The sequence below is a fragment of the Oryzias melastigma genome, linkage group LG7 (assembly GCF_002922805.2).
Source record: "Oryzias melastigma strain HK-1 linkage group LG7, ASM292280v2, whole genome shotgun sequence".
Classification (NCBI taxonomy): Eukaryota; Metazoa; Chordata; class Actinopteri; order Beloniformes; family Adrianichthyidae; genus Oryzias; species Oryzias melastigma.
In genome coordinates, this window is record NC_050518.1 from 23076487 (window position 1) to 23090441 (window position 13955).

General features: G+C 37.7%; 2 protein-coding genes across 2 annotated transcripts in view; both read right to left on the reverse strand.

The window, feature by feature from the left end:
• Window positions 1-8937, reverse strand: part of cables2b (Cdk5 and Abl enzyme substrate 2b) — a 53753-nt gene extending 44816 nt beyond the window's left edge. Inside the window, exon 1 of the mRNA XM_024293455.2 lies at window positions 8186-8937. Within this exon, the coding sequence (XP_024149223.1) occupies window positions 8186-8778 (593 nt within the window). The 5' untranslated portion in view covers window positions 8779-8937. The remainder of the gene's footprint in view (window positions 1-8185) is intronic.
• Window positions 8938-12329: 3392 nt separating this feature from the next.
• Window positions 12330-13955, reverse strand: part of ccm2l (CCM2 like scaffold protein) — a 17605-nt gene continuing 15979 nt past the window's right edge. Inside the window, exon 11 of the mRNA XM_024293454.2 lies at window positions 12330-13345. Within this exon, the coding sequence (XP_024149222.1) occupies window positions 13213-13345 (133 nt within the window). The 3' untranslated portion in view covers window positions 12330-13212. The remainder of the gene's footprint in view (window positions 13346-13955) is intronic.

The following is a 13955-nucleotide window of genomic DNA, read 5'->3' on the forward strand; positions in this document are numbered from 1 at the left end:
AAAATTTGAAAATGCATGTGATGTGGGTCAAGAAAAACGTTTTTGGGAAGCCATGAGTGATTTATGGTTCCGTCTTATTTTGAAAGTTGTTTTAGGAATAGCAACTCAAAAACACTTGAGGCAATAGCCACGTTTTAATGTAAAAGTTGATTTAACCTTATAGCTTACTAATGTTCAAAACTTTTTTTGTAAAGTTAGGCGAACAATTTTACGTTTTTTAAGAAAAGAGTTTTTGCACATTTTCGTGGTGCTGGGTTGATAAAATCGATTAATCTATTTGAATTGATCTGAATTTAATAGATCGATAATAGATCAGTAATAATAGAGATGGAAAAAAAACACATAATGGTAAAGTCTGCTAGCTTGATGCTAACGTATATCAGGATTTCCTATAGAATGGCTAATGCTAACACCCTGTCGACCTAAACATACATTGCTGACTAAATGAACATCTTTATAAACTCACGGTATGAATTTTCCAAACTTTTTCAAATAAATATTTTTTAAAGAAACCATTTGTGGTGGAAATCACAGTTTTTGCTCCTACTTTCTTCTTCTTCTGGAAAAAGGTGTAATGCTATAGCGCCATCACCACCTAGTGGCCAAACTGAGACGTCCTCCAGGAGAGGCAGAACAATGCTTACAATGTTAATGATCTGTATATTTTTGTTGGAGCTTCTGCATTTGAGAAACCATGTAACACTGTATGCTATTAACCATCTCATTATTTCAATAATCAGTTTTGCAGTATGTGAACTGTATCGGATAAATATAAATATATTCAAAACATATAGTAGATTATTAATGTATTTCTAAACAAATGTGTCTAAATGTGTAAACCGTGTAAACTCAGAACTGAATTGAATCAAAATAAATTGAGTGGATCGAAAGAATTAAAAAAAATCGTGACTCGACTCGTGCTAATACACTACGGCTAAAAATAAAAATGATTAGAGTCACATAAGTGAGGGTATTTTGAAAATGAATACAGAAGAAGGCGAGGTAAACAGTTTTTAAGGTAAAAATAAAAGTATAAGCTCGAAATGAGACAAAAATGGACGTTTATTCTACGAACTCTTATGGGTTAAGCATTCCGCAGCTACAGCAGGCCTTTAACCTGAAATCTGAAGGGATACCTTCAGGCTTTAACCAGCAGGCTGGAAACTGATCAAAGTTTTATGATGTAGAAAGAAACACACTTCTATCTGCATCACACAGGCAGAGCTGCCCTCCAACGGGGCTTTAGCATCGGTAAGTGGTCACCACAGCTTTACAGTAATCACCTACGAGGTTAATATATAGAAAGAGCTGCCCTGGTAATAAAAATGTTAATTTCACAATGCAAATCTTCCGAATATGATGTTTTATTTTGTAAAAAGACCGTTAAACAAATGAAGAAATGCATTAAATTACACTTTTTCTGACATTTTTAGCTGGTAGGTTAAGCTAAAGTTTACCATGGCAGCTACTACTTACAGGAAGGTTTTACACATTTTTAAAGAAGTAGAAAATTTTACAGAAAATGCAACACGGTGAAACATAGATAAAAAACTGTATCAAAGAATGAAAACGTTGCTTTTTTCTGGTGGTGACTAAATGATTCAGAGCTTGGATGCTTCACTGTAATAAAGGACTGTGACATTTGCAGACCAGAAATGCCAAATCAACTGTTCCACTCTAAGGTTAAGGTTAAAGGGAAGACAATCATTTCAGTAAAAACCAGCAATTCTCACTTTCTGGAATAAGAGATGCTTTGGGGTCTGCAAAGTTAACAACTTTAAAAAAATAAAAATTTTCTTTGTCTAGTGTGTGCATATGTCAGTAACCTTGTCATTTGTGTTGTTGCGTCTGACATTCAACTATATTTACCCTCCCTACAGATAGTTAGCAAAAGGCTAAACACCAGATGGATTCAGATACAAACGTTCACTTTGGTCACTAATGTGAATAAAATACAGACTGGTTTAGTCAGTGGTTGTTCACATCATGTGTGTGTGTCAGAGATCATTTCTGCTGTAGTCCTGCAACTGGTGGAGTTTGGATGAACATAGAAACTTGATCACTTTTTGGTACTAACAAGACTAAAGAGAATTCTCCCAAAACTATATGTGTCTAAATGTCAGCGAGTCACACAAACTGTGTGTTGAATTAGTCGACGACTAAGAGCAAACTTACAGCACAGCAGTTGTGCCAGAGAGTATGGCCGTTTTAGTGGCTGTGATTACTCTGGCACTGTCCTCGGGGTACCGGACCCGTCCTCTTATTGCAGAGGTGAGCACTGGCAACGACCTCCAGACTCAGAAACATGATTCCATGACGACATAACACAGGAAGATGTCGCTTCTACAGTGCAACAATTGCTGCATGTGGGGTCCAGATGACCCATGCCTTACATTGACGTGTTATCCATCCTGTGACAAATGTGGATGAAGGTGGACAGAACTTCATGTCTGCCACGGACACCAATGAAAATCAAAAATCTTTGAAAAAAATAGGTCAGCACACTGTCTTGTGGGGTCCAGATGACCCCAGTCCCAACGTCAACATGCCTAGGATAGTACAAGGGCTAATGTAGATGGAATGTTATCTCAGTTTAAAACACACAGAATAATGCAAACAAAGTTAACACTAACATGGGTGAAACATGTCACCAAGAATGAAAGGAAATGTGTAGAAGACTGTGGTGACAGCAGCCATGATGTTGGTTTAGAGCAGGTACTCATTCTTGGTCTTGGAGAGCTACCACCCTGCCTGTTTTCCAGATCTCCAAGTCCTGCCAGCAGCTGATTAGCTCAGTCAGATGTCTTCACATTCTGATTGAATGAACACACCTGGCCCAGGTAATCAGCAGCAAGCACTGCAGGGAGGGCTAAAAAAAAACAGGCAGAGTGGTAGCTCTCGAGGACCAGGAATGAGAACCTCTGATTTAGACTCTGATGCAGAGACAGCAGGCAGAACTGGAGGTAGCAGAGATGAGGACGTTGAGGTTCTGTTTGACCAGGACGGATAGCATCACAAATCAATCCATCAGAGGAACAGATCATTGTAGATGTTTTGAGATTGAGTGTGGAGACAGTTTGAGAGAAATAACAGTAATGGTCATACCAAGAAAGAAGCATAGAGGAAGACTAAAGTTCACAGATCTATTGAAGATTAAGGGTACTTGATGTGAGTGAGAGGATACAGTTAGATGAAGACGCAGAATTCACTGCGGCAAAAGAAAAGAGCAGCCAGAAGGGAAAGATGAAGAAGATGAGTGGATCAATGTCACCAAGGAGTCAACTTTGTGTTGCACAGCTGACACATCCCAACTGTGAATAAACCCTAAAATAATCCAAAGTCATACCTCTAATGACAACAGATGTTTGTGTTGATGAGTTTCAGGTTTGTGTTAATGGATTTGATCCCAGTGAGTTTTGCTCCGCCCATGAAGTGACTAACATGGAGCTGTAAGGTTTGAATACTGAACTGAAAGTCCCTTCCTAATTACTTTCCTGTTATATAATGAGAACCTATCTCCATGATATAAAAATTGTAAAAGTTAAATGTTATGATGTCTAATTAAATTCAACCAAAGCTGAATTGGTAATAAATCTACCTAATAAAGGATAGTTCCTTCCTTCATAAATCTCATTGTTAATATTTTTTACTACATGATGTCAGATAGCAGGAGAAGTCCAAAGGCTAGTTTTTCTTTAGATACCTTTACAAATCAAAACTCAACAAACTAATTCCAAAACCTTTGCAGAAATCAAAGCAAAGAGAATCAAAGCTTCATAGAGAAGTAATAGTTCTGTAAAATATGTCATGGCCAGGAGCTCTGGTGGATCTTTACAGTCTTGTGCTACAGCATTTATTTTGTGGTTAAATTCCCAGCATTGTGTTGGGTGTAAATAGGTTGAGAGGGGTTTATTAGTGCCAAGTTGACATTCTCCGGGTTTGACACGCAGCCAACACGATGACGAAGCTGATCCATCCACCAGCACTCGTACAGGCAGGCACAGTAGGCCTGGACAGGTGCCAGTCTCACTCATAAACACACTTTACGTCTCCTAATTAAGATTTCATTTTATCTTGTGTTTCGGAGTCTATAGATTCTCATAGAACATAGAGATTTATGTTTTTTGTCAATTTTCGGTTGAGTAAGCATGTTCAGTCTGAGTGAAAGTGGTGAATACCCAGCAGCCCTCGCTTCTTGGGGTCTGTTGGTGGTTTATAACTGCTTCTGGTTTTGTTTCCTGTGCACTAAACCAACCACAAAGCTAGTTTACCCTTCAAGGCTCTTTTAGAACAGGTTTTCAACAAGTGTATAAGTGCGTTGGGTTCATGGCAATAAAAAAACACTTTACATGCGTTGGCCAACACTTAAAAGACACCCCCCCAGGACTAAAACACCTTAGTGTTCATGAAAACCTGTGTTGAATTACACTTTAGAAATACAGCAGTGCTGAGGAGAGATGTTACACACTTTGTAACCTCCTATGTTGTTTTCCTCAGGTAGAAAGGGACAAAAATGTTTTAATTTCTTCTAATTTCTTCTATATAAACCAACCAGAGGATTTTCTGTGACCTGCCTGAACTTAGACCGGAGGGTGCAAACTATGGGCCACGTACCATAAACGAATATGGCCCCATTAAACATTTTAATCTATCCTGCCAAACTGGAATAAATTATATTAATTATCCTTATAAATGTTTTATTCTCCCTGTAGGTTAGGTGTCTCCCCATAGATGGCGAGCTACAAATAAATTGACTATGTTAATACGCAGAAAGTTACTCCTCATGTAAGTAGCATTTCAAAGATTTCTTGTTTTTCCGACATTCCTGTGGGATTTTCAGGTCGCATAATCAGTTTTCCGATTATTCCAACACCACATGAACACAGCATTTCCCTCAGTTTGAGTTTGTCCCTGAGGAACATCAATCTATTGGTGAAATTGGAACTGAAATGAGAACAAAAACCACAGTGTTGAAATAAAATCTCCAAATGTTGTGTTTTAAAGTCATTTTCAATCAAGAAAAAATTTTTTTTTTCATTCAGATCACGTGTTAATTCTTTCTTTTAGAACTTGAATTACCAAAACACACCACATATCTGGTCCTGGTCCTTCTGTTAATTTTTAGAACGTTTGCCCACTCCTGTCTTGGGTCAAGAAAGAACATCTCAAAAAGAACAGCAACGATTTTGTCTTAAAGAATAAAGTTTGTCAAAATGTTAAAATGTTGTGTTACTGTATATACATGTGTAATTTAAATACTTTCCAAACATCAAAGGATGTGTAAAAGAAAAAGGAACAAAAAGTTATAATTTGTTGATTCTGTGTCTATTTTGTTGTTCAAGATAAGTCAATGGTTTTTGCTTTGAGTTTGAGTTTTTCAGCAGCTTAACAATGTTTTGTTAACACAATGCTGTTTACATGCTAGAATGATGCTAGCAGCTTTTCTATGGAGTTAAAAAAAAGGCCAACTAAAACTCCTGTAAGTTCAATTAAACACGAGGAAATGTGTGTAATTAAACACTTTTGTTTAAGAAAGAAAGAAACCCCAAACTACACACTTATATTTATATATTTTTACAACAAAGCAAGCTTAAGAAATTAATATCCTTGATTTTATTGCTATTTAAAGAGATATTATATGATTTAATTTGTACAATGACAGACTTTTATAATACTTTTCTGGGTTAAATTCCAGAAGGTTGTTTTAGGATGACACTTAAAACCTGACAGTAAAGAACATGAAGGATATTTGCTAAAAATTCCAAGACACGTGTTGAAGAAGTAAACCCTTAAATGCAGAAACACTTAGTTAAGTAAACAAATAAATCTGACTTATAGATCTGGTAATAGTTTGGTCACTGGAGGATGACAGGGAATATGAGCTTTAAAAACCTTTTGTTCTACACCATCCAAAGGAACATTTTCAACCTGATTACACTGTCCTGAACTCTGAGCGTCCTCCAGTAAATTACAGAGCGAGTTATCAGGAATATCTCATGGGATGAGCCGAGTGTTTTGGTTTAGGGAGAAGATTGAACCTTATCTTTAAACGGAACAAAACTTTCTTTTAGGTCTGAAACATACAGATACTTATGAGCCCTTTGAATCATTGCTCTAACCATTGACTGTTCATGAGAGTTGGACTGAGTGACCCCTCACATTCCAAACAGGAAGTACCTACTGGCTCCAAGAAGTCAAAATCCAAGAGACCTCAATAGAGAAATAAACTATTAGCTATTATTTAGTCATTACATCTGTCAGAATAACCATTCTTACACTGCTACCTTTTTTAACATCTTCTTGCTAATTATATTTTTTATCATATTTTCTTATTCAAATTATAAACAGACCAATCAGGTGTCTCAATAAAAGTATGCGGTCCAATCTTTAATTGCTTTCCAGTGGTAGGAGTGTGGACTTCCAATAAGCTCACTCCTGATTGGTGAGTGGTTGCCATAGAAACTTTGACTCAGACGCTGACCAATCACTGCTTATTGAAATACTAACCACTTTCTAGGGGTGACATCACACTCACTCAGTCCAGTTCTCATATACAGTCAATGGCTCTAACCAAAATTAAAAAATATCTACTGAACCTGCATTGCACCATCTGTCTAAGAACTATTCTGATAAAAATGTTGTTTTTAACTTGTTCTTGTGGCATTTTTCTCATGATAGATGACATATATAAAGACAATTTAGCTTAAAATTGCATTTCTTAGTAATTCTTTAATCAAAACATTTTTTTGTTCTCACCAAGAAAGAAGGAGGGTCAAAGGGCAGAGTGTGTTTAGCTTAGCAATTAGGTATTGTTTATATTTTATGACCAATGATAGGTTTTTGTGTTGGAGAGAAGCCAGTTAAGACAACTGTGTTGTGATATTGGGCTATAAAAATAATATTGAATTGTGAATCAGGAACAGACAAAAAAATTGCGCTTAGAAAAGCTTGTAGATCTGACATAGATGTGATCTATATCGGCAAGCCATACGCTCCCAGTCTGCTCCATTGTGTATTAAAATGAATCCATGTAGGTCTTTATTTTTCTTATCCAAACTAGTGTTTCAAAACTCTACAGCTGGATAGCACCAATATTGCTTGTCATTTTTGTTTCTAATGTTAGCTTGAAGTTATGAGTAGCAGTAAGCTAGTGGGAGACGATGTAAACAAAGGGATGATGGCAAATGAGGGCCAGTTTACTCTAAACCACGTGTGTCAGAGTCAAGGCCCGAGGGGCGGATCCGGCCCTCCGGGTAATTCTATCCGGCCCTCCAGATCATTTTATTTTATTGTTATTAATGGCCTGATGTTATCTTGCCAAATTTAACTTACAGCATTCACACTAACATTATTGCAGGTAATACTATATACCTAGTTCATAGTTATGTTAAAAGGTTACAGTTTTAAAGTTTACAATTTTTAGTTTTAGAGTGTTCAATAAATGTTAATCCTGTTCGGCCAGCGACCTAAGGAGTGTTTTGGATTTTGGCCCCTTGACTGAGTTTGACACTCCTACTCTACACCAAGCAGTCCCGCCCACAACTCAGAGGTAAATTCAGATGAACTCCTTTAGCTCTACAGAAACTATGTCTTACATATAGCTTTTTTAGGGCTAAAATCAGCATAATCATTATTAAAATACATCAATAGAAGATAAAGTGGGGTTTTCATCTGACATCTTAAAGTTCGGATTTGAGCATGTTTTTGTTTGTCTCTCCATATTTTCATCAGTGTATGTTGTTATTTAAAAAAAAAATGTGTCTGTAAAGTCTATGGATGTGCGTCTTTATTTTACTGTTTTTTGTTTTGTTTTTTGTCATAATAAGTATTTGGTCTGACTTTTGAAAAATAAATTGTTAAATTTATGGTGAATCTGAATTATAATAAGAATGTATTAGATCTTTTATCAACTACAAAGAGGAGAAGTGTGTCTGAAACAACCATTTATCACTGACATTTTATCTGCTTTAAGTTTGTTTTTTATCCATTAGTTGAAGCTGAAATAAAGAACAATCCCTGATACCGTTGTTTACATGTACTTTGTGGCTGTTTATCTGCATAAACTGGCTCCAATGTTCAGATCTAACCTTTTTTCCATAACCTATAACCAGACTCCCAGCTCTCTGACCCCCGATCCTGCAGGAACACATCTGTCGCCCTCCCCGTGAGGAGGAGCTGCTCCTACCTGTGTCTGGGCTCCGAAGACACGGAGTTACAGCTCTGAACCGACAGCAGCGTGGACGACTTCCGCGGACCCAGCGGAGACGGGAGCAGGCTGGAGTTGGAGTGGGACGGGGAGAGCAGGTTGGTGTTTCCCGGAGACGGGAAGGAGCCTCGGCGGCCGCCCAGGAACACATCCGCGCTCCCCGCATCGTTGAACCCCGCGTCGGACGGAAGGACGAGGATAGGCGGTACAGGGAGCCCCGCTCTCGACGCCGGGCTGGGAGTGACATTCCCGCAGCTGACGGATACCGACAAACTGGGGAATGTCCCGTAGCTTCCGTTGTGTCCGGTCTCCGGGCAGAGGTCGCCCGCTGCTCCTGCTTCGTTGGTTCCCTCAAAGTCCGTCTCTTTGTGGCGGATGCCGCCGTCCTCGGATGAGCTGCTCTGGACCGGGCGCCCGTCTAGGGAGATGTTGGTGAGGAACAAAAGAGCGGCTTGTCTTCGACGAGAGTTCTCCCGGTTCCTCCGGTTGAATTCCCTGGTACTGAGCGGCTTTTTGCTGCTCCCGGCGGCCGTTATCGCGGCACCCTGCTGTCCGCAGGCAGCCGCCGCCATGCTGTCGGTCCCACTGAGGAAGTCAGGAGGGGAATCGGCTTCAAGACTCGCATCTGTCAAATCCTTTTACCCGGCGAGAGACCGCTCTACGCCCCGCTGCGCTCTGATTGGTCCTGGGGTGAGTACGTAATGACGTAGCGCGCTGGAGTCACGTTGTAAACAGTGTTGTATTGTTTTGGCTGAGTAAATCCTCCTCCTGTTCGGCGTAATGAAGGTTCCAGTGTTTTTTAAACGATTTTAATTCAGAATTATCACCAAAAACAAATTCATTCTTTTACTTATATTAATATTCCATTTGCATGTATTAATAAAGACACAAGAATACAGTTTTTAATCAGTACTTTCATTATTTTAGGGACATTTTTGATTCACAAATGTTTTTTGAGGTAAGCCCCAAATTTTTGCTTTTCAGAAACGATTTGATTTGTTTTATGTCAATTCCTTCACAGAGCAGAAAATAAAAATGGTATTAAACGTTTAGATAATTCATCAATTTATTCAATCTAGTGCCTTTTTCCATTTTATTTATTTTTAATTCTGGCTTGTGTTAATACGTTACAATTATGTTATTTTTATGTTATTTGTTATTTTCTATAATGTTTTTTTATTCTCGCATTGGCTTCTCAGATGTTATTACTGTACGTTCCTTGTAAGATGGTACAACGCCCTTTGTTTTGTAGTTTTCAGTGTAACATGTAATGTGGAATTTGTTAATAAAAAAGAAAAATTCGAAGTATTTCATAGGGTTTTTATTTTTACTTTGAAATTACAAAATTACCGAATATTTTTAGATAATTTAATTCAAAATTATACATTTACAATACATAAATAGTATTTAAAAGGCAAATTTCAAGTAGACTCCCTCATTTTTAACTTAAGACTTGTTGTACACTTAAATGATAAAAATGGTCAAATCTAAATCTGAGTCATCTTTACATCGCAACCAGCTTGGGTTAAATGTCCAGTCAGCCTTGCAGTTTTTGCCTTTATGAAACATCTACTACTTAGATATTTCTTGGAATGGATCCCAAATCAAAACTCTGTTTCACGTTGCGGCCAGTATCATATACAAATACAGATTGCGATACGTATCGTATCGCCAGACTATTGTTAATACAAACCCCTACTTTACCATCTTGTTAGAAGGCCCAATTAAAGTACAGTCCCAGTCCCGTTCACACACAGATTCACACTCCGACAGCGCCTCCACTGCCTATAATCATTAATATTGGTGTGGGTTCTCTCTATATGTCATCTATGGTCTTGCCCAACGATGCTTCAACACATGTGTGCGGGTAGGGAACTAAATCTGCAATCTTCCGACCAGAGATTGGCTAATCTACGTCTGCACTGTGGCCGCCCCATAAATAGACTACTTTTTACTACAGCACATCACTGTTTATCTTTATTTATTCTTTATTAAAGTATTATTTATGTATTTGTTATGACTACTGGTTACATATCAAACTATAGTTTTTAAAATAAACAATAATCTAAAGACATAGTTATAAAAAGTGTCAACCTTAATCGGTCTCCTTCTGCTGCTCATTTTTGATTGGCTCATTGCTGTGATTTTCACAAACACTGGCCTGAGTGGACCTGGCCAGTTTACAGATCAGCTCCACAGTATAGCTAAATATAACCCGCAGAACAGTTCCCGCTGTAATCCCTGCGAGCTCGGGCTTTGTTATCAAGCTCTTACCTCTTGATCCTGTACATCTGCACCAAATCAGATGAACTACAGCTGAACTGCTAGTAAAGCTGCTGGATTGAACGTAAACGTTACAGCACTTCAGATTAAGAACTCGCCGTGGTAACTACTTGGGGTGGTCGAAAACCCCAAAAAACACATTTGTTTGAGTCCAACAAAATTATCCATCAGTATTACTTTCCACCGTGACTAATTTATTTTTAATTTCTACAGGTCATAGTGCGTTGAGGCGTTATTACTTCCATTCATAGAGTTATAAACTTAACATGATTCAGGACAGTTTAAGATAAACTTTTATTTTGAAGGGGTTAATTTTTAGGAAAATACTCAAACTCAATGTTTATCTGAATCCAGCAATCCAGTCATTTTTTGCCAAAAATGCAAATCTGATGATGAGGATAGAATTTGTCTGCTGTGTCTGCTCCTCTCACACAAACAAACAAGATTTAGCAGCTATTTTTTTATTATTCTTTGTCTTTTTCCCGTCCTTTTCATTATGGACAACATTAGGTGTCACCGGTGACGCTTAAACACAAAATCTTCGCTTTTTTCCTTCAAAATCTACTAGAATCACGTTGATCCTGTTAACGGTTCAAAAGTTATAGTTAATCAAAGAACACAAACACTGGAGCTCTGGTGTTTAAGGGTTAAAATAACCATCATTTATTGTTTAAATATTTGCAGATGATGCAACTTTTCTTATAATTGCAATATGATTGTTACATATGCCATTTAGCTGCAGAAAACATAGCATGCTAATGGACTTTGTCTCATATGTGTCTCATTAATGTTCAGTTAACAACTATGAACCACAGGTGCAAACAAGTCGGGACTTAGTGCATTAGTACCTGCCTTTTTACTACAGAGAAAATACCTTTTGTCTGTTGGTTGACATCTATAAATGGGGCTATAAAAATGCTGTCTGTTGGCCATTGCCAATTTTTTGATAAACTCGTTTAATTCTTGAAAATATAGTCTAAAACTGTCTGTGTGCTGCCCCCTACAGGTTGACTTTATGTATTACAGTTGAATTTTGTGATTGGTCAAACCACTTAAGATTCAGAAGTCCCAGGGGTCTTTTAATTATGTAGTTTACGACATAGTTTCTGCAGAGCGGCTGTAGTTAGGTAGAAATTTACCTCTGAGTTGTGGGTGGGACCGTTGGAGCGGAGCAACCCCGCCCCCCTTTCCCTTACCTGTTACTGAGAGCTCAGAGAAGGGAGCTTGTCGTTAGCCCGCATAGTTTCTACGTCAAAACTACAATTATTCTAACTGGATTTTTTTCGTCTGCTCCCGATTTACACAATTTGAATAAAGAAATACAGATTTTGAATTTAATTTTTTCGAATTTTAATTTTCTATCATGAGAAAAATACCAAACGAACATGTTATAAACCCCAACTTTCACCAAATTTGGTCTTTAACTGTTTAGTTAGAGACATAAAGCAGGAGATTTAGTCCATCACTGCTAAATGTTTCTATTGCTTTTTTTGCAGTTAATGATTTAGGCACATTTTAAAGGGGAATTAACCTGGGATTAAAACAAGTTTGTTTAATAAACCAGTTTCTAACCAAAACAAAACCTCCTGAAACAACAGTTTGTGCTAGAAACAAGACATAGAAGTGTAAAACATGGATGTTTAAACTCAAGATTCCAACGTTCATGGACTATAAAAGGTCAAAACTATTCAGTGGAACCATATTATATACAGTGTTGAGAAGCTGAATTCATTTGATAGATTTCTGCTCCATCTGATGATGTCAGAAAATGTTTTGACGAGTGTATAGGAACACACAAGAAATATTTCGTAAACTTTACAGTCCAGTGAACGGAAAGCTTTATTGCATAAACATCTTCAATTTTTTTCCTTAAAAAAATCTGAACCTGTGATCTTTATTTATGCTAAATAAAATCAAGTTCATCCGTTTCCGACAGATTGTTTTACGGTTTTATGAGGAAATCCACACACTGTTCTTCTGTTACATAATAACACAACTCCAGTCAGGTCATTGACTCTATGTAGCTCTGATCTTCAGTGATGTTGGCACAGAACAACCCCAGAGGCTGGAGGAGCAGTGCATCATGGGTAGGTCATAATGCAGCCGAGAGAGGAGCAGGTCAATGCAGGACCGCCATCCATCCATCCATCCATCCATCCATCCATCCATCCATCATTAAAATTCACATTTCTGCTTTTCAGCGTGTCAGCTTTGACCTCATCTCATGAAAAGCATCCTACTCAACTGCTACACTCAACTGCCCCCTTGTGGCGACAGATACACATTACAGTTCATTAGTCTTACAAAGAAACAGCATGAAGTGTTTTATCCTTTTCAAGTATTTTTCACAACATTCATCAAAACATTCACAAGCATTTTAATAGTGAGACACATTTTATGATCATGTATCAGATGATGTCTTCACCAAGAATTCTCAACACTTTCTGAATTCTTACATTTTATTTACAAAAACATTTACAAGCATTTAACAACATGATAACCAAGACTTCTATTTATTTTTGTAAAATTGTTGCCATAAACTGACTCCAGCTGTTATCTTATGACAACAAACAATTATATATTTGTATTCATATCCACCTGTATTAGTGTAATTAAAGCCAGGTTCCACACAGCTTTTAGCGTTTTTAACTTTTCATTCAGTTCTGGATAGAAGTCGGATCTGCTGCTGGATATTTACTGTGAATTTTTTCTTCGTCCTTCCATCAGAGGTAGTAGTCTTCCTCCTCAATGTCGCCGTGAGTGTCCTGGAAACCAAGAGCTTGGATGTCGTGGGTGATGTCAGAGATTCGTCGGTTAAATTCCTGAGACCCTGAAGCCAGGGAGCCACTGTCGTACCTGCATTTCATTAAAACAATAAATGGACAAGAGCATTTTACTTTAATATAATATCCTGTTAAAAAATGTGAATGTCTTGTAAATAGAAGTAAAAGATGAAAACTAAGACGAAAGAAAGCTTTGAGGTGTGGAGAATGTTATTTATTTGCTTTACTTCTTCCTAATCCTTTACTAATTTTTGTTAATAACGTTTTTACATGTAATTAGATATTTTTGTATATTATACAGAAAGATTTATTTTCCACTTGTGTCACACAGATTGATATTCTATTTTTGGGCCTAAACGTTACAACCGAAGGTGGCGTTTGCAAAAGCGACGTCCATACCCTCTCACTGCTGTGGCCGACGTGTTGCTCATACTGCGTTTAATACGTCCAAAGCTGTCGGTCAGAATCCCGCCCTCCCGGATTCCTATACTTTCCAGGAAACTCTCGAACACGCCGACATCTTTGTCTGGGATGAAGGGACGCATGCCTGGGAAAAAAAGAAAAATAAAATCATAGAAGATGGATACAAATGACAAAAAGTGTTATTTCGTTATATTAATAGTTGAACTGATTTTTTCACACAATGTTTCCACAGTTTGAACACAAAATCTTTAAAAAGTGGA